At 40.3% G+C, this 23,314-nt stretch overlaps 1 protein-coding gene across 1 annotated transcript; it reads right to left on the bottom strand.

Moving 5' to 3' along the window:
- Nucleotides 1-10,713: 10,713 nt before the first annotated feature.
- LOC107377198 (tropomyosin alpha-1 chain) lies at nt 10,714-13,328 on the bottom strand. Its single transcript, XM_015946664.3, has 8 exons — nt 13,015-13,328; nt 12,880-12,940; nt 12,705-12,811; nt 12,533-12,631; nt 12,263-12,447; nt 11,383-11,440; nt 11,258-11,317; nt 10,714-11,189 (listed from the first exon to the last, which is right to left on the bottom strand). Exons 1-8 carry the CDS (start codon nt 13,174-13,176, stop codon nt 10,767-10,769), a joined length of 1,155 nt encoding a protein of 384 aa, XP_015802150.3. The 5' UTR covers nt 13,177-13,328; the 3' UTR covers nt 10,714-10,766.
- Between the last annotated feature and the right edge of the window lie 9,986 nt (nt 13,329-23,314).

Here is a 23,314-nt window from a genome sequence, read left to right as displayed (position 1 = left end):
TGTCACTTCTTGCCCCTAGTGAGTAGCAGCAAAAGCTGTGATTTCTTCTGCTGCTTTGTATAATCTCATGGCTCTGTCTGCAACCAGGATTTTCCCAAGTTCAATCCCTGACCTCTGGTCCACATAGTCTCTCCTCTTTGTAAACATTATTTTATTGTCCTATAAAGGTTTTTGTTTTCTGGTTTGTATTCAATTAAAAGTTATTTTGCTTGTGACATTTTAGTAAACTACAGCTTCTTTGTTGGGCAAAGAACTAATACAGCCAAAATTCAATACCTGAATGCCCTGTTGGATCTCAGTCCTATAATGCTTTACCTGCAACGAGTGCCAGATTTGTTACAGCATTTAAGTGTGTTAGACCCTAGAAATGTGTAGCCTGGCCTGCCAGACTCCACCTCTGTTTAATTCTACACAGAGAAGAACTACTGAACTGTCCTTATTCCAACGGGACAACAGACTCTGAAAAATTAGACAGGACACAGCAAATAACCACAATCTTGTCAATCAATGCTAGTGCCTCACCTGGTTTTGTTGCCATGTGTTCTATGGGCATAGCCCTGCTTTGCAGAATTTGGTATTTCCTTCTTACTAAACCAATGATTCTCTCAACATGTATACGCAAACTAGCAATTTTTCTAGTTTCTGCAACCTCACAAGCTGACAGCTGTTTTTTTCCCTTGGTGAAGGCAGGTGTCTGTAGTGAAGCACAATAAAATCCCACACTATCACCAATACTGAAACCTCGGTCTGCTAATATAATGTCTCCAGGCAACAAGTTTTTTAAGAGGCCACTCTCTAATGTAACCTGCTTATTGCTGACTCTCCCTCCCCAGGCACAAGATATATATGTAACATAGCCTTGGGGCGCAACTCCAATTAGAAATTTTACAGTATGATGGTGCGTATAATTTGACCACGTTTGTGCTTGGGCTAATAAATTAGAGGGCCTCTCAATGAAAACTTCAAAACAATCAACTATCACAGCAACTTTATTTCCAAATGCCTCTCTGAATGACATTGGCATTGTTGCATGAAGTACATGTCGCTCTGGCCACTCAATTTGAAATTCTAGTCTTTCATAAAGTATGTCAATTAATTTATGCCAAATTCTGGAAGCACTGGACAGAGAAATCTTGAATCTGAAAGCTAAATCTTTCAGTGGGAGATTTAGTCTCAACCTAATTAAAACTAACATAAACTGTTCAAATTTAGACAGCACAGACATGGGGCCATAGGTGATGTAGGGCTCACACAGCTCAAAAATCTGCAATAAAAGTAAAAAGTTGGGGAGTCCCGTGTAGAATTTAGTCTTGTCCTCATTTTTTTCAAATGAGTCCTGACAAAAATCTGTGTCCAGTGCCTTGGAGTGAAGATCTGCCAGCTCTGTTGTGTTCTGTCTCAGAACGTCCTCCATCTTCTCAATGTCCTTCATCGTAAGCTCTGTCTGGGTCCCGGCATCTGCGTAGCCTGCAATCGGAGGGCATAATTACTGAAGTCAAGTCAAGGAATTGTGTCTGTATAATTAAAAATAATGTATGAACAGTTGAGATATGATAAAAAGATTGCAACTCTACCAGGCACTTGAGCCAAATGATTTGTAGAGCCATGGTAAATGTGAAAAAAAACTTAATTTTTAAAAATGTGTAATGAAAATTTTACAAGATGTGTACACCTCCCTGTTTTAGATGTCCCTATTTTAAGCAGCACTTGATTCATTTCTGTAATAATGGCTGGGAAAATCAGAAGCTGTGTTAATAACTGGTGCATCATTTTAGTTATGTGCTAGAAAGCAACTTTAACCTAAAGAACTGTAATCTAAAATGTGTATAAGCATTAAGTTAAGACATTACTATGTTTTGATAAGATTATTGGAAGAAATCAGTATTTGCATCTAGATTTAGGGTACGCCGGACATCATTACTGAAACTGTATTGCAGAAATATGTTAAAAAATAAAGATGTCTGTTGTCTCAGTCAGTGCGCCCCAGGGCAGCTGTGACGACATTGCAGGTCATCACCATCAGTGTGTGAATGGGTGAATGATGTAAAGCTCTTTGGAGTCCTCTGACTCTGAAAGGCGCAACACAAGTTCAGGTCATTTATATGTTTACATTATATTTTGTATGCTGTTTTAGATTACATCTGCAGTATAAACATTAAAAAAAAACGTACCTCAATCATTAAATGTCTCAATCACACCGATGCGCTCAGACTGTGGGTGGTCAGGTGTCAGCATTGGTTCGGAGCTCTCAACTCTCTGCTTGTCTGGTATCTGAAGATCCAACAGAGTTTCTGCACAATCATATCATTTTTGTTTGTCTTCCTTTAGCTTCATCCTCTGATCCTGTTGAAGAGAGGTTTCTGACTTGGGCTTAGACTTCTGGTAACCGAGGTTGACCGTTGGAGCCCAGTCTTCCGACTCAACCTTATCTAAGGAGCTAGGGCGGCCTAAAAAGTCACATAATGTTCATATTAAGACTACAAGTAATCACTACAATAGAACTAACATTGCGGTATTTAAACACTGTCATAAAACAACGTTAGCTGTTAATATACCTTGGAGGAAGTGGTCACCGCAGACGCGGGCATTGTCAGACTCTGCTCCTCCTGACCGCAGGCGTAGGTTTAAAATCCATTTTTTCCGACGTTGTTCTGTAAGCTTTTTATATTTGTCGACTCTGTGAATGACAAACTTCGGTGCTCTAAAAAATCTTTTATTTTTTTCTCGGTTAGAGCGATTGGAGCAACCATAAACAACACAAAACATAGGCATTTTTACCGTTGCGATTGCTAAATTGCTGTATTCCACTTCACTTCCTGCCCTCCAACGAATTTGCGCACGCTGGTGATGACGTCACATGAAACCCAGCTATTGGTGACTGTGGTCATTCGCAAACCTGAGTCGCGCTACCTTAATAGAGATAAGAGGGGTTTACATGAGGATTGGGTCAGGTGGAGGGAAAAAAAGGCACTTCAGGGTTACCTCCACCGGGAGGGCAGCTTTGCTCTGCAAAAAAAAACAACCCTCAGACAGATATGCAACAGACTTCAGACAACACAGCATAAGTGTTCACTGGTGGGGTGGTGGCTTGGGACTATCCCCACTTCGGTTCTGGCAGCCACTACCAGCAGCGCATGTCACCTCAGTCTGAACAGGGGGAGGAGCATTGAGGGTTGCAGTGACCCTGGAACGATTCGGCGGCCTTCCCGCAGTCTCGCCCTGGCTGGGATAGGAGACAGAGCTGAGGACATGGTCAGAACGCACGCACACACACACACACAGACACACACACACAGACACGCATGCTCGCACACACTCACACACTCTCTCTCTCTCTCTCTCTCTCTCTCTCTCTCTCTCTCTTATCTCTTGGTATAAATAAACTCTGTGGCCAGATGTTCGGGGCATTTTGCCTCGTGCGTTGTGCCACAGTTATAACTGTTTGACTTGTCTGTTCATTGTCTCCTTTTTCTCTTTGACTACAGGAAATGGGTTATTGATAACATATTGATAAAATCTATGACATTACTTGGTCCTTTGAGCCGGGGTCCCATCACCTCGCGGCGCCAAGGACCGATGCCGGAGATAAATGAGAGAGTGTATGGATTTGCTTTGTACGTGTGGTATCTACTGTATGTATGGGGGAATGAGAACTCACAAACACCTTTTGATTGAAGATGGTACATTGATGGAAATGTAAACCCAGCAAATGGGCAAATGATCTGAAAATCATCAGAGGATTGGTGGAAAACATGTTTTGCTGGTATTTTGGTAACCACTAACGTGTTGTGCTTGCAGGGTAACCTTAAAATGAGATAACACAAGAGAGAAAATTGAGAAAATTACAAATTAACTATCAGGATTATGGTTACGTGGATGCACAGAGCAATGGAGAGAAAGAAAAAGTTTGAAAATGTGAAACAGAAAGAAGGCAAAGCCTGCCTAAAAAAAAATCAAAACAGCTGCAGCTGTGCTCTGAGTCTGAGCCACCAAGGTCAATTGGGGCCTGAAGGCTATAACTAGAAAATAAAGATGAAAAATATAATTTGAACAGGTTCGCAAAATTGTAATTTACTTATTTGTTTTTGCTATTAAGCACAGCTGCTGAAGACTTTATTGCATTTGAGCCCCTCCATGTGGACTTCAGTAAGTCCAGTCAACATATTTCATGTTCAGAATGCACGCTGTCCACTGAGGTGAACATGTAGTAAATTATTAGTAAATTATTAAATGTTACAAACAATATTTGTTGAAATTTGTTTAATTCACACCCAAAGATGAATGAGAATAATTGTAAAATAATCATGTTTGAAGATTTCATAATTCATGCATCAAAAGGTTAAGCACTGGCCAAATATTTAATTCCTGGTATTCTGGTGACTAATATAAGTTGAACTATGAACTGTGCCACTTTTAGTGGCTGAAAGGGAAAGGGTTTTAGTGGAACCCCTCGATTTGAGAAATTGATTGTTTAACAGTCCTTATAGAGCTTCGGATGTCACGTGACTCTCAGAGATTAGACGCCATGTTGGCAGGCAACAAAGGTAAACAAAATGAACAGGATCGGCTAGGATTTCACTCCGTCGAAGTTTACTTCACACTTTAAAACCGAAGAAATTGTTTTATATAGTCAGAAATTAAATAGACTAAACATCTCCGACCCTTACCATGCCCCTGGGATACTTTTTAAAAACGCCAGAAGCTGTCAGAGCGGACCTGGCCAGGGAACACCTTGGGATTCCCCCGGAGGAGCTGGCCCAAGTGGCTGGGAGAGGGAAGTCTGGGCCTCTCGACTTAGGCTACTGCCCCCGCGACCCGACGCCGGATAAGCGGATGAAAATGGTTGGATGGATGGACAAATAACAGATTTACATGTAAGAAGTTTAGAGTGATGTGCTGTTTGAATGTATAAACTGAACGCCAAGAGAAATCACTAGTCTGATTTTTTTCCGTGAATAAAATAAATATGTCAGGCAGGAGCGTCTCAGGATCTGTCTGAGATCTGTCTCGGTGAGACAGATAATAGCAATCCAAAGTGCTTTTTATGTGTAATCTGACAATTGATCAACCATTGCTTAAAAATTAAATACAGCTTAGCCGGTTAATTGCTGTGATCATAAGACACGTAAACGGCAGCACGCAGAAATCACGAGGCAACGTTTTACGTGATGTTTACTTGCTGCTATGAGTAATAAGACAGAAAAAGCCACGCCAACATAAGTTTAGGAAGCCCACTAAGAATCGTAATAAAAGCATTTAAAATAAATACCATACACAGTTGAGGAAACGTTGGTTTAAGTACCTGATATGAAGTGGTCGCTGCATAAGCGAAAACCTTTACTCTCGGGATCCCACAGTTTCATTTTAGCCCGGTCACTAGTGCGTTTTACTGCACTGATCCAACGTTTGCGGCGCTCTGGATCTTGGGGAATCCTGTAGGTGGCTCATCCCTTATGTCGTCCGCGTCTGTTCTGGCATCCTGGGGCACAACAGGAATCTACCATATTTCCCGTTTGATTGAGTTTTCTGACAAAAACAAATAGTCCAGCTGTGGGCTTCTGCCTGCCAAGATGGCGCCGTTTTGATTTGAACTGTTGCATGCTGGGAGAAGTGACGTCAACTCCCAGAGCTCTATTGACCAATAAAAGCAAAGTTTGCATGATTTTGGGTTGAACCTCCTGGACTGAGAAATTGACTGTGTGATTTAACAGTACTTCCAGACCAACTAAAACTAATGACTATTGTCAAATTGCATTTTATCTCCTTGTTTTTTTTTTCCTTTGTTTCTGACGTTTAAATCCAAGACAAGGGAGTTCAGCGGATGACAATCGCACCCAGATGAAAATAATCTGGTGGGCAGTACCTGTTGAAGTCAAAAATTGCATTTTGAACACTCTAAAAATAACGGTTGACATGAATTGAATCTCCTGGTGTCTGTCAAATGTAGAAACTTGTTCAGGTCTCCGATTAGCGGACATTGTGATCAGAACACGGGGAGAAACTGAAAGTAAAATTGAAATGAGACAGCAGATTAAAGCTGTTGTAGGGAATTTGCATTTAAAAAGTTTTAATTCTTTTAATTCTTCATGTATTCTCAGCTTGGGAACTTAACAGACCTTGGGCACAAGTGAGACAATACTCTACCAGCCATCCCTATCAGCCTATCAGTCATGTGATTCTTAAGCAGAAATCAGAAATGCTTCTAATATAATTCCTAAAAGATAAACAATGCCAAAAAGGAAGAGTAACTCTGTGTTGTTAATTTAACTTAAAAGTGGGTTATGGATAAGTTAATGTTTTAATTTAACATGGGTTTTGCACACTTTTAAATTTAGAATAAAGTAGCTGGACAGTTGATTAGAATTCATCTGTCTTCTTTGGGATGTAAACATTGGCCACTGTTTCCTAAATCGGTAGAGATTACGTTAATGTTGACACAGCTGCTTGGCCTTGCTCACTTAGGAATTAGGAGAAAAATAAAGTGATGGAGTTTCTGGCTGAAACTTTTAATATTGGTAAAATTTAATCTGATTAATTAGCACATTTATTGCTGAACACACCAATAGTAAATTTTGTACATGACCACATATTTCATTTATTGTAGGACAGGCAGTATGATATTGTCTACATTTCAAAACCTGGATTTCATAAAACATGATAAAGGTTAAATATTTTGTTACACACCTACATTTATTTTATAAATGGGGGTTAAATGTTGAAGATTCGATTGTTTGCTAATTCAATTGTTAAGCCAAACCTCGCTGTCTCCTTATCGTAATCCAAACAGAAGGAGACTGCTGGAGACTGCTAGGTGACCTGACCTCTTCAGGCACACAGAGGTCAATGGAGCCTGACATTTTTCCAAAGTAAGATAATTAGCAGATTGCTCTAAATAATCTGCTAACCATCTGACGCTTGTGCGTCTGTTAAATACCAATAGAACTTGATTATGAGGGTAAACGAAATAACATTAAGCAGAGTTAGACCCCTGATAGAAGGTTAAATGAACCAAATTGAAATGTCAAATTTAGGAGTGATGATAAATATTTTGCTTTGAACCTAAACTAAACAAACTTTCATAAGTACTGACCGTGCCTTTTTAAATGATCTTCTATGAATGACCTGGTTTGCTCCCTCGAGCAGATTCTTAAATACTATCGTTGATCGATATCATTAGAGATTACCCAATACCATCAAAAACATTATCTATAGCAGACAGATGGATTTCTAGGTTACCATGATTTTTTTTCTTTTCCATTATGTTGTTATCATATGATGGGGCAGCAGTAGCTCAGGTGGTAGAGCGGGTTGCCTCATGATCGGAGGGGTCATGGGTTCGATTCCAGCTCCCGCCAGGGGTATCCTGCTGTTGTGTCCTTGGGCAAGACACTTCACCCAACTTGGCTGTGTTAGTGGTGGTCAGAGGGGCCGACGGCGCCAAATGGCAGCCTCACCTCTGCCAGACCTCCCCAGGGCGGCTGTGGCTACAAGTAGCTTACCATCACTAGCAGTGTATGAATGTGAGTGTGTGTGAAAGCGTCTTTGGGTGTCTAGAAAAAGTACTATATAAGTTCAATGCATTATTATTATTATTAGATGTCTAGAAGGCCAAGACTACTACTCAAGTCATGGGTCATGTCCGTTTATATCCTTGAAACTTTCCTGACAAATGAGTCTTCTAAACAAGTCTCCCTGTTTGTGACTGGAGTTACCTAAACCTTGATTTGGTGTTCATGACTTCAGTAGCATCTATTTATGATCAGTTCCATATGAGGATGCTAAATTAACTGCATATTTGAAGAATCTAGTTCTTTACTAGTTATGAAGAGTATAGAAGTTATGTAAATACCTCTACCTTGTGTTAGCTAATCTATATGGTTTCTAAATTAACTGTTTATGTAATTAATGCTGAACTCCTTTTGTGCAGGTTGGTGAATATTTTTGCTAAATCTTTATTTTGCCCCTACTTTGGACCTAATCAGCTCCTACTTTATTATCCCCTTCTTAATTCAACAAAAAGAGAGCAGCTCTCGCCCTTGACTCATCACCATTGTTTTGTTATTGCTAGACAAGCATTATTGGACGACACTTGTTCTATGAGACCCTTAGGATGTGACCAGTAGCATGATAATCTAACAAATGCTCTTTGATGGTCACATTAATTTGAGAGTGACCTGATTACATATCTAGTAGCTTTTACGTTTGTCAGTCTTTTATTTTAGGGTTCCAAGCCCAAAGGGCATTGGAACCATTGTTTTTCTACGGATTTTTCATTATTATTCTTCTCCGCTAATAGTGTATGGGGGCAAGAGCCTGAAATTGCCAGGAAAAATCTGATATGTCATTCTGATAGAAAATCCTGACTGCTACTCAGGTTCGAAAATTTGGACCCCGAGTCACCTAGGTGGCGCTATTGCGGAGGTGAATACGATTGAGCTACTAGCTCCCAAACCATAGGCCCTACAGTCAAAAAACTTTATATGGACATGATCCTTGGATGATTCTGCATCTTTTTTGTATTGGCCACGCCCATTTCCGCCTAACTAGATTTTTTGCTAGATCTCAAAAAACGCAAAACTTAGTTTTAATCACCTATTCGGCATTTTTCGTCGAATCAACTTCAACCTTTGAACATATGATCTATGGAGGAAGAGAAGTTGTTGTGATGAAGAAAAACGCGGAATTATTGAAAATTGGGTTAATGACACCATGTCAAATTCTGTGCGCTAGCTAGCAAATGTCCTAATTGATTATATCTTCAACAATTTTCAAGATAAAATGATGAGACTCTAGACCCTTACAAAGTATGAGCGGTAAACCCTATCTACGCAATTTTGTTTGGATTCACCAAGAGGGGGAGCTAAAGATTCAAAAAGTTTGTTTCAGCAAAACGGCTTGATGGATTTCCACAAAACTTGGCAGATATGTTTATCATTGGACCCTTACGCTATATTTCGAAAATGATTAAAAAGTGGGCGTGGCTTATAGGCTATAAATAGGCTTTAAAAGTTTTCGCCCTTTTACTCATGAAAAATATATATTCTGTACAGAAAGTTACAAATCAAATCAGTCATCGTGACATCTACAATCACAGAAAAAAATTAGAATTTTGTCCAATAGATGGCGCTGTTGTACCCCAAAAATGTTTATGGCATGTTTCTCCCCATTACATTTGTAAAAAAAACTGGTCTCATCCAGTATGTTCATTGATTCAGTCAAATTTAGATGAGTATTTTAAAAAATAATTTAAACTTATGCTAATTAGTAGAAATTTGCATAGTAAGTCAAACGTACTTTCGTTAACTCCTCCCGGCCGTCCAACACAATCACATCACAACTTTCCCTGACAAGAGAGGAGGAGCGGCTGACGAAACGATGTGAAGGGATTTGGGATAATTTGCTTATTTGTTTTTATATGATTTTTTAAAATAATTTTCGGGGAATGAAACTGTTTTTTTAGCATAACTTCAAAAGATTTTGACATTTTTCAAAGCTATTCATAACCACCATACCTAAGGTCAATTCAAGTGGATATCTTGATTTTCAGCTTGATTCAACAATAGGGGGCGCTATAAATAGGAAGAAATTATACTGCTGAACTGGCTAAATGGATCTGCACGAATCTTAGTGGTTGTCATTATTATAGAGTCGTAAGACTACAATATCAATATGGTAATGATTGATCAAAGTGGGCGTGGTTTATGATCATTTAAAATTTCAAATTTGAAAAATTTCCTAAAAAATCATTATTTGCATGTAAGAGGGTAAGATTTTCAGGTTGTGTTAACTGGGTAGGCTGGAGCTTATGTCACGTTCTGGTCAGAGTTGGGATCGATCCTTCAACCTTTTAGAGCCATTCCCATCTGTACCTGGTCGACCCTGCCCGGATAGCTCCAGATGGCCCCAGCTTGGCCCGGTTGATTCCACACATCCGTGCTTAGGTATGCAAGGAATGCAGTCAGAGGCATTTTTAGGTTCTAGGTAATCAGCATGATAATGAATGAGAATGAATTGAGCATGCCATAAGCCCATGTGGGTTGATCCTACCCACCAATCAGAGGCTTGCTCTAGTGGAAGGTGTGAATATGCTGTCAGCAGGGGGAGTGTTGGCCCTGGTCAGCCTGAAGCAGACCACCTCAGAAAGAGGGCTGAAAAACAGTCTCATTGCACCCTAAAAATAGGACGGGACGCCGGCGGGAGAACGTGTCTTTGGGGCGGGGCTGCGTGAGGAGTGGGGAAGTGGAGGGCGGGGGCGGGGGGGGGGGGGGGGGGTTGTGTGGGCACTGGCACTGGTGGCTTGGAACCCGTTGATAACTGCTTGCAGTTGTAGTTGTTTATTTCTTGTTGTGTTGAGTATAAATGCTGTAGTTGTTCATAATCACACTTATACCCCTCTGCAAGTTTCTGGCATAATGAGAGAGTCTGATATTTTTTTATATGAGCTTGGGGACTAATGCTTAGAACTAAAAAGCAACCAGTTTATATTAGTGTCTGATGATGATATTTTATTCATTTGAAGCAAAAAATTTGAAACATTGTAAAACTTGGCCCACATTAACCCCAAAAACAAGCCAATTATAAAACTCAGGCTACTGCCCTTTTTGGTTGAACAAGGAGCTGCTTTAGAGGCACGAGGGCCACATGTGGGCCCTGGAGGCACAAGGTTGACACCTGTGATCAAAAACAGATCAATTTAAGAATCGTCACAGGAAGTGATTAAAAAAAGAGAGACTTTATTTCACAGTGAATAAAAACAAAACAGTCATCTACTTCCTGTTGGCGATCCTCTTGGAACGTCTCAGACCAAGACAGTGAGGTTGTTCCTCTGCCTCCTGTCCACAGTGAGACTCTTGATGTGATTCTTTTGGGTTATTCTCCAAGGTCGCCTTCCTCCGACTGTCTGCAGGTTTTTGCCGCCCTCCCGCGGCCCGTTCAGGCACCTCTTCCTTCTCCACCCTCCGAGGTTTTTTTGTTGAGGCTTTTAATGGCTTTGATTCCAACACTGCTCCGGGTTTCTGGTGCCGATTTTCCTCAGGAATCGTCCTCAAAGCATTTGTCTCATCTACATTCCCACGTCGAGTTGATTTACCAGTAATGAGCTTTTGAGGACCTTCAGCCGCCTTTCCTTGCCTTTCTTGTTGCTTCGCTTTGCTTTTAGCAGCTCGTGGTTCTGCAGACTTCTCCACCTTCTGAATTAAGAGGAGCCCTTTAGTTCATGAGTGGAAAGGGCTTCTTTCACATTTACAAATTTAAACACCTGTTCTGGGAGTCCAGACTTCAGGTCAGCCAACTCCCTCATCAGCTTCTGGATCTTCATCTGGAAACCAGAACACGTTCCAATAACTGAAACAAACCAAAGAGGTTAAAGCTGATGCCTCTCACCTCATCAGTCACAACTTGTTTCTCAAGTCGATCCCTTTCCAGGTTGTCCCTCTCCTTCCTAAAAAGACCAAGTTCACAAATGTTTTTCCCCTGAGCACATGTGCAGCAGTCTCAAGTATAAATTAATCCCTTGTGAGTTGATCCCTGCAGAATAAAAGCTTTTGCGCTCCTGTTTGAGGAAGGAAGTGAGCCACAGCCCACTTGAGCAGAACATGGCATGATTTGGAGTTGATATTCTGACATCTCTTCTCCGATTGGTTAACAGCAACGTGAATCTACCACTGACTTGCGTAGTTGAGGTTTTATCTCCACAAATAACAAGCCTGGACGAGTTCTGCTGTGTGGTGGAGTTGCTAATGCTAACAGCTTCTACTAATAGATGCTAAACCAATGGCCTTCCCCATCGTGAGCAAAGCTGGGCGAGTCCATGAATATTAAGTGGCAGTGTGATGTAGATCTGTCAGGATTTTCTAATCCTAGAATTTCACGTCTATTTTCTATCAGAAGCTAATGCAGGATAGGTGTAGGAGACTATTTTCATGTTCAGCCTGCATTTAAATCTCAGAGTGGCCAATTAGATTTTAAAATCAGCAAATTTGTTCTTAAGACAAAAAAAAAAAAAAAAAAAAAGCAAGCTGCTCAGGTGGTGCATCATGATGTTCTTCACATGGATGGAGTGGCTCAGCTAGATCAACGGGAATTATTCCTGCTCCAACACATCAGATCTAAAAGCTTCATCATCTCAGCAGGTCCTCGAGTTAGAAGACCAGTACCCATATGCTGAGTCAGAGAAAACCAAAGTAAACCCCAAGGATGACATTTAAGATCCCGTCTAAATCACTGATCTACATTTACTCGAGTACATTTAGGTGAATCCTACTTTTCAGCTGCTGTCCTCTTCATCTCATCCATCCCTCTCTTCTTCTCATCCATGAAGCTCTGAATGTTTTCCATTGTCACCATGGCTACAAGAGACTTCACACCCAAATGGTCCAACTCCACTGAAGGGGTGGTCTTTCTGATCACCAGTTTGGACCAGGTAGTGAGGTCTTCACAGGATGGGAACTGATGGAAGGAAAAATAAATAAAAACACTGATTGGAGGTTTGGTCCTCAACCCAAGTGAAGGATGTAAAAATGTAAAGACTCACCTTATCAAGCTCATCCTGCCCCTTCTTCCTAGAGGCATATGCAAGGTCCAAGGCAAACATTTCCTTCTTCAGCCGTTTCTGCACCTCCTGCAGATCTCCCTAAAAACCCACCAATATCTCACTAGATCAGAAACTCGGCAGAATTTTAGACAAAAAAAAAAAAAAACACTACCTGAAGCTTTTTGAAAACTTGTTGTTCTTTAGTCTTTTTGATGAATTCCAGGTCCGCTTCTGTCAGCTGGTAGCCCCTCATCCCCTTCAGCATGGATTCAGGGACATCTGAAATCAGGACGTTCTGCTCACCTTCAGTCACAACTCAAGCAGTCACCTGCAACAGATCAGAGTACCTGGCTCCGGATCCCAGCAGAGAGGAGTTTTCTGCAGCTCAACTCGATCTCTGCTCTCCACCTGGATACGAGAGATTCAGCTCCTGTCAGTAATCCACTTTGATACGAAACAGAGACACAGAACCACACGTCTACCTTGTTGTTCTGATCTGGATGTGAATGGTTCGCATCTGGATCCAAAAAACTCAAATTCCTCTTCACATCGGCCATTGGAGGAGTGCGAGGAAGCTGCCGACCCGGCGGGATGTAGTTCCAGGCTTGACTGCATCTCAGTGTTTTGCATTTTTCTTCTGACATGTTTTTCTTAAAATAACTTTTCACCAGTTGTTGTCACTAAAACCAGAAAATCTCACAATCTGCTAATTAAGCTATGTAGAGTTTAGACTAGATTTTTCCAAATGTGTCCCAAGATGACTTCCCTCGTCTCTCAAGTCTGCTTTAATCAAGACTAACCACATAATTGCTTTCAGCTGTGGCTTCAAACCGGCTCCTCATGACCACTAGAGGGGGACGGAGCACAGGCTACACCTTCACTTCATGTTTATTTATGTGTATATAATTAAAAAACATCTATCATTTATTTTCGGTATTTTTGGACAACGTGCCTCAAAATGTGAGGAAAATACTTGATTTTTTCTACATGTATTCAGCTTTTCATTCATATTTACCTGGATTTAAAATTCAACATTTATGTGCTGATTTGAAAATAGTGGAATGAGAGTGGAACTCAAACTACTATTTATTGGTATGCTTTAAAACGTCATCAGAAAGAAGATGCAAAACAGCATTTTGGACACATTACCAGTAATCCAGTGCATTTAAAAACAAATGTAGACAAAACAAAACATATTTTACCAGCCCTAGAACCTCAGAGTCAAAACAAGAACAAAGAGGTATATTTGTTTTAGAATCTTTATTGCCCCTTAAATCCTAAAGCGCAGACCATGACCTACAGTATTTTAAAAGAAAGTTTAAATGACGCCAAAACAGTGACAGCACACAACTCTAACATCGCCTTAACCATTTACCCTGTGGAGACTAAGTGATTTCCTGTGTAAATAATGTTAAAAGTACTGCCTGAGGCTCATTGAGGTCACCATGGCAACAGTGAACCTGTGTCTCTCACTCCCCCAACACTAAACTTAAGTAAAACAGTAAGTCTAAAAGTAAACTAAACTAAAGTAACTAAAAGTAAGTCTGTGCAGCTTCCTGCTCCTTAACCCTACTGGTTGAAAGTGGAATAACAACTGCCGTGAACAACCCTGCTGCAGCCGGCTGTAGCTAGCGCTAATAACAAGCTAACTCTAACATGAGCACACAAAAAAAATTTTTACAAGTCCAGTAGTAACAAAGCCAGGTCAACATCAGTCCGTGATTGTGTAGCCTCCTTTAGCTCCCCCAAACTAGCGGAGTTTGTGTCAATGTTCACTCTGGTCACCTCCAAAGACGTCGTCTTCCTCCACTTATCTGGGTCCGGGTCGCGGGGGTAGCATTCCAACTAGGGAGCTCCAGACCGTCCTCTCCCCGGCCTTCTCCACCAGCTCCTCCGGCAGGACCCCAAGGCGTTCCCGGACCAGATTGGAGATGTAACCTCTCCATCGTGTCCTGGGTCAACCCGGGGACCTCCTGCCAGCAGGTCATGCCCGAAACACCTCCCCGGGGAGAAGTCCAGGAGGCATCCTGACTAAATGCCCAAACCACCTCAACTGGCTCCTTTCGATCCGGAGGAGCAGCGGTTCTACTCCGAGTCCCTCCCGAATGTCTGAGCTCCTCACCCTATCTCTAAGGCTGAGCCCGGCCACTCTACGGAGGAAACGAGCACACCTGGAATCTGTAATTCGTGCTTTTATCACCTCCCGACTGGATTATGCAAATTCCATTTTAATTGGCTTACCTGCCTCCGCTCTTAACAGGCTTCAGGTTGTACAGAACGCGGCAGCCAGATTTTTAACAAACAACCCTAGAGGAGACCATATCACACCTGTACTGGCGCAGCTACACTGGCTACCCGTAAACTTTAGAGTCAAGTTTAAAATCCTGACTTTTGTTTTTAAGGCCCTGAACGGTCTGGCTCCGGATTACCTGTCGGATCTTGTCACTCGTTATGTGCCAAACCGGGCGTTGAGGTCTGCTGATTGCCTGCTGCTTCGTGTTCCATCAATGAAATACAAAGCGCGGGGGCAGCGTGCTTTTGTCTATGCTGCTCCGACACTCTGGAATGCTCTTCCTCTTTCAGTGAGGCTGGCACCATCCCTCCTCCGGTTCAAGTCGCTGCTGAAGGCTCACTTTTACGACCAGGCATTTTTAAATCCCTGACTTTTATTATTTTATTTTGTGTCTTTTTATTGACTGTGATTATCTGCCTTGTTGTGCATTTTATTGTTGACTGTGTATTGTTTTATATTGTGTTTTTACTTTTTATTCTGTACAGCACTTTGGTCGGCTGCCATGCCATTTTTAAATGTGCTTTATAAATAAAGTTGGTATGGTATGGTATGGAAACTCATTTTGGCCGCTTGTATCCGCGATCTCGTTCTTTCGGTCATTACCCAAAGCTCATGACCATAGGTGAGAATTGGGACGTAGATCGACCGGTAAATCGAGAGTCTGGCTTTCTGGCTCAGCTCCCTCTTCACCATGACAGATCGGCTCAGCGTCCGCATCACTGCAGACGCCGAACCAATCTGCCTGTCGACCTCCAAAGACATTACTCTTTTACTTCAAGGCTCCGCCATGATGCCAACAGAAAAAGCAAACAACTTGTTTTTTTCTTCTTGTGCTTTTTATTGACAATAGGTGAACTGAAAAAGCTAACAGCTATCATTGCAGCTTACAGCTATAAAGGAGTTCCCCTTATAGACCATGCACCTGCTCCAAAAAACTCTTAAGTGCAGCATCTGGCCAGTAGAGCTGCAGAGTGGTGTCAAATATGAAACTGGTCAAGTTTCTAACTCACAATCACTTAAATCAATGTTAAAGCTCTAGCTTAAAGTTTAAAATCTATTTATCGTTTCTTTAAGAAGAGGCACTACAAGCTAATCTTCAAAGAGCTGTTGGGTAAAAACTAAAAGTTGTTTTGAAAAAACTCGAACTGTGAGCAGCAGAAGGCTCTGATGATGATAATTGTGATTTATTTTGTTGAGAAAAGTAAAATGACTCATCACTTCCTGTTTTGGGTTAAACTACTGAAGTCAGTGGATATTTGGGTGTTCACTCTGTACTCTGAGGGGATTTAGGAGGAAACCATCAGTCATACAGCAGTTAGAGATGCAGCACATGGAAGAAGACTCGAATATCTACGTTTTGAGGTCCATATTTATAGTTGAGAAAAAAACAGTTGGAGAAAAAAATTTGTTAAAAATTGGAAAATTTTTTACTACAAAAATAAAGAATCTACGAAAAAAATCTCCAAATATCGTAAAAATACTCAATTGATACTTATAAAAAAACATTAACAATATCAAAACACAAATCCAAAAACCTGAACTCTGGCACACCAAAGGGGGTGGGACTTAGGCCTAGTCCACACGTAGCCGGGTTTTTTAAAAAACGAATATCCGCCCCTCCAAAAACTTGCATCCACACCACTTCGTTTAAAAAAAACTGTCCACACGTACCCGGATAAATACGTTGTTAAGGACATGCCAGACCTGTAGGCGGCGGTACTTCCCCCGTTCTTAACCTCGTCCTTCGTCTGTGGTCTTCCGCAAGGAGCAGTAATTCCGCTTGCAAAAACAAACAAGCAAAAAACGCTTGGACAATTGATAAAGCGAGCACAGCTCTGAGGGCATCCATGCTGTCGGCTAGTGTAAACACAGGTCTCACATGTGATGTCAGCATTTTTTGTCGTGGAAAGTGACGTTGCCGACCTTAAAACTCCGGTTTTGTCCGTCCACACGCAGACACCCACAACGGAGAAAACGCAGATCTTCACTTTGGCCGGAGTTTTTAAAAAGATCCGTTTTCGTGTGAAAAAACTCCGTTTTCGTGTGGATGACAGGCCAAAACGTAGAAAAATATCTACGTTTTGGCAGATCCCCGGCTACTTGTGGACAGGGCCTTACTCACCTGTCATTAATCATCGTTTATGGGGAAGCTGCCTATAGGTGCCACAACCAAAACTCACAGCATGCTATTCTTGATTAAAATTCACATTGGGATGTATTATTTACATTTTTCCTCAAAGCCGAGACTAAATTCCAAACTATATAATATAAACCAACATCCTTTACAACGTCCTTTAGTAAATACTTCAGTTTTACGAGATTGATTATGAAACATCCTGCCATGTTTTAGCTGCTAAAGACAGACAGAAAAACAGGTGGTCAGACTCGCCGACACAAATAGTCTGAACCGAAGGCCCGTCTATCTTTAAATGGGGCTGATGGTGTCACACCGCCCGTCCCACATGTTCAGCAGAGCTCCAGGAACTCTAGGGGAGAGTGCTGAGTCGTAAATACCTCTGCTTTTAAACTGCGCGCTCCCATAAAGCTGCAGGAGGGGGTCAGAGAGTGTGTGTGTGAGATACACTTTACGACTCCTCCTTGGCAAAGTGGAGTGGAAAACATTTGCATGGGTTTACATGACGGCTAACAAATCACACCTGCAGTAAAAATCAAATGAAAAGTTAATTTTTCATTTATTTCGTGCCGATGACTCCTCTGGTGTTTCTGGGGTAAGTTTAAGCTATTTAACAGGCAGGAAATGTAAAGCAGGAGCCTTTGAGTTTAGGTCTGAAATAACAACCATTGGATAATATTCCAAATGATCTTCAAATAAAACCCAAAGTGATTCCAAACACAAACAGAGGATTTATCCTCTGGGATCCCAGTCATGTCTTTGCTCTTATTTGAACGGGCTGAGCTGACGGGTCAGAATGGGGCAGAAAAACCAGCAGGAACTTGCTGAAACACAAATAATTTTTTTTCTACTGCTGTGAGGAAGGGAGGTTTTAGCTTTCTATGTTAAAGGAACCACATACAGGAAGTGAATTACTGTTTTGAGTTGTCATAAAAACTTAAGATGCGCTCCATCTTAGAACCACCCTCCCACCCACTGCATCCCACTGTGGAGACCATGCCAGCTCCTTCAGTGGCAGGCTGAGACACCCCAGATGTAAAACTCAATGCTACCGTAGATCATTAATATACTATAATATAAATGTACATAATGTAAAAATAACATGAACGTGAAAACAAACGATTTATACAACATAACGGCTTTAAGTGTTTCATTTGCGTTTAAGTGTAGCTTAAACATTTTGTTTATACTTTTATCAAGACCGGATCGTCTTGGGACATATTTCCTGTTACTTTTGGGCGCAGCAATCATTACCATAGACCTATGCAAACTGGAGCATGCTTGATGGACCCTCCCCTCCAACACAAACAATAGGGATGTTTCTCAATGTCAAGGCGCCTGACCTAGCAAGGCGATTTCTTGCTAGGTCAGGGACGCGGCTCGTGAGGTGGTCACGTCACGCTACACGTGAGGTTAAGTTATATTTTATTCATAAAAAGAGTCTGGCTCTTTCTCTTCCGGCTCTTGGAGAGTACAGATGCTTTTTTTCTCCTCTCCCTCCCTCTTATCCCAAGGCTCTTTGTCCTCTCTTTGTGTGCACGGTGCTTCTGCATTTTTTCTGGAAACTGGAAATTATTACAAATGGATCTAGTCAGCTGGTCGCTCAACGCGATTGACAAAATTTTTTCAACGATGAGAATGGGAGAAGGGGCTCCCGGATGCCCCTCTGGGACAGACCCAGCTGAGTATATCATGGACTCCTGGAAACAGTGGAACCCGGTCTGCCTGTCTCAACTGTCTGTAGAGGATTCTGAAGACGTCTGGATATTCGTGGTTTTGGTGTCAGAATTCCTGCTGTTTGGCCTGAGCGGTTACCTGGCATACTGGAAAATTAACGAGCTTTTGAGGAATAGTGGCTCAATCCCGCAGCTCAGGGATGGAATGCATCGCGCTGTGAACGCACAAACTGATATAATTGTCAAGATGAGTCATAAGCTTGGAACTTTGGCTGAGATTCAGGCTCTGACACAGAAGGTATATTCCATCAAGAACAGAGTTGTGGACGGATCAGCACGGATTGGGATAGATTAATTACGCCATCATTGGATGTAGAGGGGTTGATGACCAACGGAACTCTAAGGCAGAGAGGAAATTATCTATGTCTGTCCCCAAAACAATTCTTATCTGAATCTGGTGCCCTTGAGCCTGTGAGGCTGAAGTAAAAACTCCCCCCTCAGAAGAAATGTGGAATGCTGCCGTCACTAGGCAACTCTTTCTCCGTCTCCCAGCCTGGGCGGGACTGTGACCGGTGAAGGCCATGGAACCGTATCTAGGAGTCACTGTGCTCTCCAACCCATTAATCTCCCTCCCCTGTCCAAACAGAGGCTCCATGTGGCTGCACGCACCGAAGTGAGGAGAGTCCCAACCCTACCTCCCCACCTAGTGGACACTTATGTTGTGTAATGTCTGAAGTGTGTGCATATCTGTCTGAGGTGTTTTTTTTTTGTTTTTTTTTTGCATAGCAAAGCTACCCTCTCGGGTGAGAGTAACTCGGAAGTGCCTTTTTTTCCCTCCCCCGACTATCCTCATATAAACCCTCTTGATCTATAACGGTAGCACGACTAGGGTTGCAAATGACCACAGTCACCAATTCTTGTCATGTATCTATGTCTATGAATGCATGTCTGATCTCAGAATTGTGTGAACTGAAACTCTAATTTCCCTCTGGGATTAATAAAGTATTATTGAATTGAATTGAATTGAATATAAGTTTCAATATAAATATATAACAAGCCTTTTTCTTTTTGAATTGTGTATATATTTGTTCAAATAAATATGTAAGCAAGTTACTACCCGCTAGCCACCAAAACTGCAACTACTAAGCAACTAACCAACCATAGCTAACTGCTTTGGATATTTAAAAAAAACATTTTAGATATCAGCTCGATTGCTACAATTATTTGATTAAAATTTTTATTTGCCCTCAAAGTAGCTGCCAGCTCCTGATTCACCATCCTTTTGAAAATACTGCTGTATTCTGTAAAACAGCTTGTTTGCAATTACATATATATATATATATATATATATATATATATATATATATATATATATATATATATATATATATATATATATATATATATATATATATAAACATATGTGTGTGTGTATCTATCTATCTATCTATCTATCTATCTATATATATATCTATCTATATATATATATATATATATATATATATATATATATATATATATACATATGTATATGTATGTGTGTATATATATACATATATATACATACATATACATATGTGTATATGTGTATGTAATATATAATATAACATATATAAATATATAAGTATATATATATGTATATGTATATATATATATAATATTATGTATTATATATATGTAATATAATATAAAATCTATATAATTATATATATGTGTAATGTATCATTACAAAACAAGCAGTTTTACATAACTGCAGACTTTATGAAAACTAGTTAATAAGTTATACATTATCTAAAAATGATGTTGCAGGAAACAAAACATTTTAACGTGATGCACAGACAACTATCCCTAAACTCACACCCAGTTGGGGTCTAAAGTCAACTGACACCAGATCAATAATCAATGCCACTTCATTAACGTAGGATTTACATTCAAAGCCAGAAAATTGACACCAAAGCAGAACTCAAGTCCATCATTGGTGATCAATAGCAATAATGAATGTATAATCAATGATTGACACAGGCCTCTAAGTCATCTGCTGGTTTGGAAAGTCCATGGCTGTGTGACTGTATAAGGAGCTGGAAGTCAGTTCTAAATCTGTTGAGTCACAATTCGCTACAACAGTTCTCATGAGACCTGAGCCACATAATTAAAAAGCAAGTTACCACCTAATCAGGTTTTATTGCTGATAAACGATATAAATCAGAATCGCCTTTATTGTCACTGGGTGTCAACAATGACGTTTGAGCAACTGCTTCTTCACCAGTGCCTTAGATAATAAAGAATAACTTACACAGTTGAAGACGAATGAGGACGAAAGGACATACAGTCCTCTAATATTAATCAGGAATGCACAGTGCCAGTATCTATAAATAAATAAGTGATAATAAAAGTAGTAATAGTCAGAGATGCTGAGTAGTGCAAAAGAGCAGAAACAAGTGTCTAACAGTGCTGTCCCTTACCTGTGGTCCCGAGCTTTGGGTAGTAACCGAAAGAACGAGATCGCAGATACAAGCGGCCGAAATGAATTTTCTCCACAGGGTGTCTAGATAGGGTGTAGAGATAGGGTGAAAAGCCTGGTCATCCAGGAAGGGCTCGGAGTAGATCTGCTTCGCCTCCACATCGAGAGGAGCCATCGTTCATTCCTCTACATTGAAAAATTGTTAAAAAAAACTTCAATGTTATGCCAGTATCTAGTATGGACAGCTGTGTACTAGAACACCTCTAGTTTATAAAAACAAAGTTTCATCCAAATCTGATGCGGAATTTAAAAAAAAAACGTATTTGAAAATGGTTAAATATGATTCATTCCTCTACTTTGAAAAAATGTTTAAAAAAACTTCCCTGTTATGCCAGTATCTCATGTGGACAGCTGTGTACTAGACCACCTCCCCTTCATAGAAAAAAAGTGCAATCCAAATCTGATGTGGAATTTCAAAATAAAACCTCTTTGAAAATGGTTATATATCGTTCATTCCTCTATCATTTTAATGCATCTCGTTTGTATTTCATGTATAGCAGATCAACACCTACCTAATGGTCAATGTATTATTGTCGAATCTTTTTTCTATTTGATTTATTATTAGGTATATGTAGTACTGTGCATGCTTTAGCCCACAAGCCATTGCTAGTTTCATCTGCTTGCAAGCCACTATATATCTGCTCCTCCACCACAGCAACAATGTCCTTAATGAAAATTACTTTGGATTTGTTCTGTTCAGAGAAATGAAAATTACAAATTACAGAGCAATTTCATACATTTATAAAATGTAAAAACAACTATCACATGTAGTCCACTTAATATTTCCTACTCACACCCAAACAGTCTGAAGAAGTGAACTCTGTAAGAGACATACATTTAAATCATCTATTAACTGATGTTAAAATGTATTTGAAACGTAATCTTTTTCATTGACATATACATTAACTTGACTGTGTATATGTTTTAATTAAAACAAATTGCACTCATATGAAACTGTGCATATTTAAACTAGCATTAGGAGCAGAAATCGTTATTATTAAAAAAAATGTTTTAACTACTTACCCATGCTCTCGCCGTGACATCGTGGTGCTTAATTACACAATGTAACTGGGGGAGCGTTTGCCCACTAAGCATTTTTCGGAAGAAGTTGTAACATACAAAGAAGCAAAATCCAAAATCCGATATTTGAAGCAGCGTGAGTGTGTTTTCTTCTAAATGGTAAAGAACTGAATATATTCCTATATTGCACGACTGGACAATGGGAAATGTTGGACGGTGGAGTTTTTATGTTTATTTTTAACTGGTTCATTAAACAGGTAGATCGGCCCATATGACAGGATTGATCATGGGATAGACCAATTACAGCCTTTTTAAAAGGAGGCACACCCTATTTGGGCCTCAGCTGTCAATTAACCACATAGACAAAAGAGATAGTAAGTGTTAAAAAATACATGCTTAAAAACTTGTGGAAAAAACCTCCAGGCAGGTACTACAAAAATATGTAAACCACAATATTTGGCGTTTGCAATGTGCGAGCTTCTTCCATGATGCAGATGAAAGGTGAAGTGTAGGTGGATGCAGGACGATAGATCCTTAGAAAACGGCGCCATAGACCGGGGCTTTCTATTGGAGCTGGTGTAACCGCGGGACGCAATCTTGGATGGGTCACTATTAAACGTTATTTTACAAAAAGGAATTAATAACTTTGAAAGAATTTCTAAGAGCTTTAATTTTAAAATTCCAAATCAGATGTGGTTGAAACTTTGTTCATATAAACTAGAGGTGTTCTAGTACACATCCATCCACACCAAGTGATGGCATAACAGGGGAGTTTTTTTAAAACCTTTTTTCAAAGTACAGTATTATAAACGATTTATAACCTTTTTCAAAGAGGTTTTGTTTTGAAATTCCACATCAGATGAAACTTTGTTTCTATGAAGGGGAGGTGTTCTGGTACTCATCCATCCACACCAAATGCTGGCATAACAGGGAAGTTTTTTTGTAACACTTTTTCAAAGTAGAGGTATGAACGATATATAACCATATCCAAAGAGCTTTAATTTTGAAACTCCACATCAGAAATGGATGAAACTTTGTTTCTATGACGGGGAGGTGGTCTAGTACTCATCTGTCTACACTAGATAATGGCATAACAGGGAAATTTTTTTAAAACATTTTTTTCAAAGTAGAGGAATGA

The sequence above is a fragment of the Nothobranchius furzeri genome, chromosome 2 (assembly GCF_043380555.1).
Source record: "Nothobranchius furzeri strain GRZ-AD chromosome 2, NfurGRZ-RIMD1, whole genome shotgun sequence".
Classification (NCBI taxonomy): domain Eukaryota; kingdom Metazoa; phylum Chordata; class Actinopteri; order Cyprinodontiformes; family Nothobranchiidae; genus Nothobranchius; species Nothobranchius furzeri.
Note: the sequence above shows the minus strand (reverse complement) of the source record. Positions and strands in the feature narration are given on the sequence as shown.

Bases quoted from the DNA above. Each gene is read 5' to 3' on its own strand.
- LOC107377198 (XM_015946664.3), bottom strand. From the start codon at position 13,176: ATGTCAGAAGAAAAATGCAAAACACTGAGATGCAGTCAAGCCTGGAAC. The intron at 12,812-12,879 runs GTACTCTGATCT...TCCTGATTTCAG, and splicing joins CTGCTGGGATCCGGAGCCAG to ATGTCCCTGAATCCATGCTG. The intron at 11,441-12,262 runs GTAGGATTCACC...TGGTCTTTTTAG, and splicing joins AAGAGGACAGCAGCTGAAAA to GAAGGAGAGGGACAACCTGG.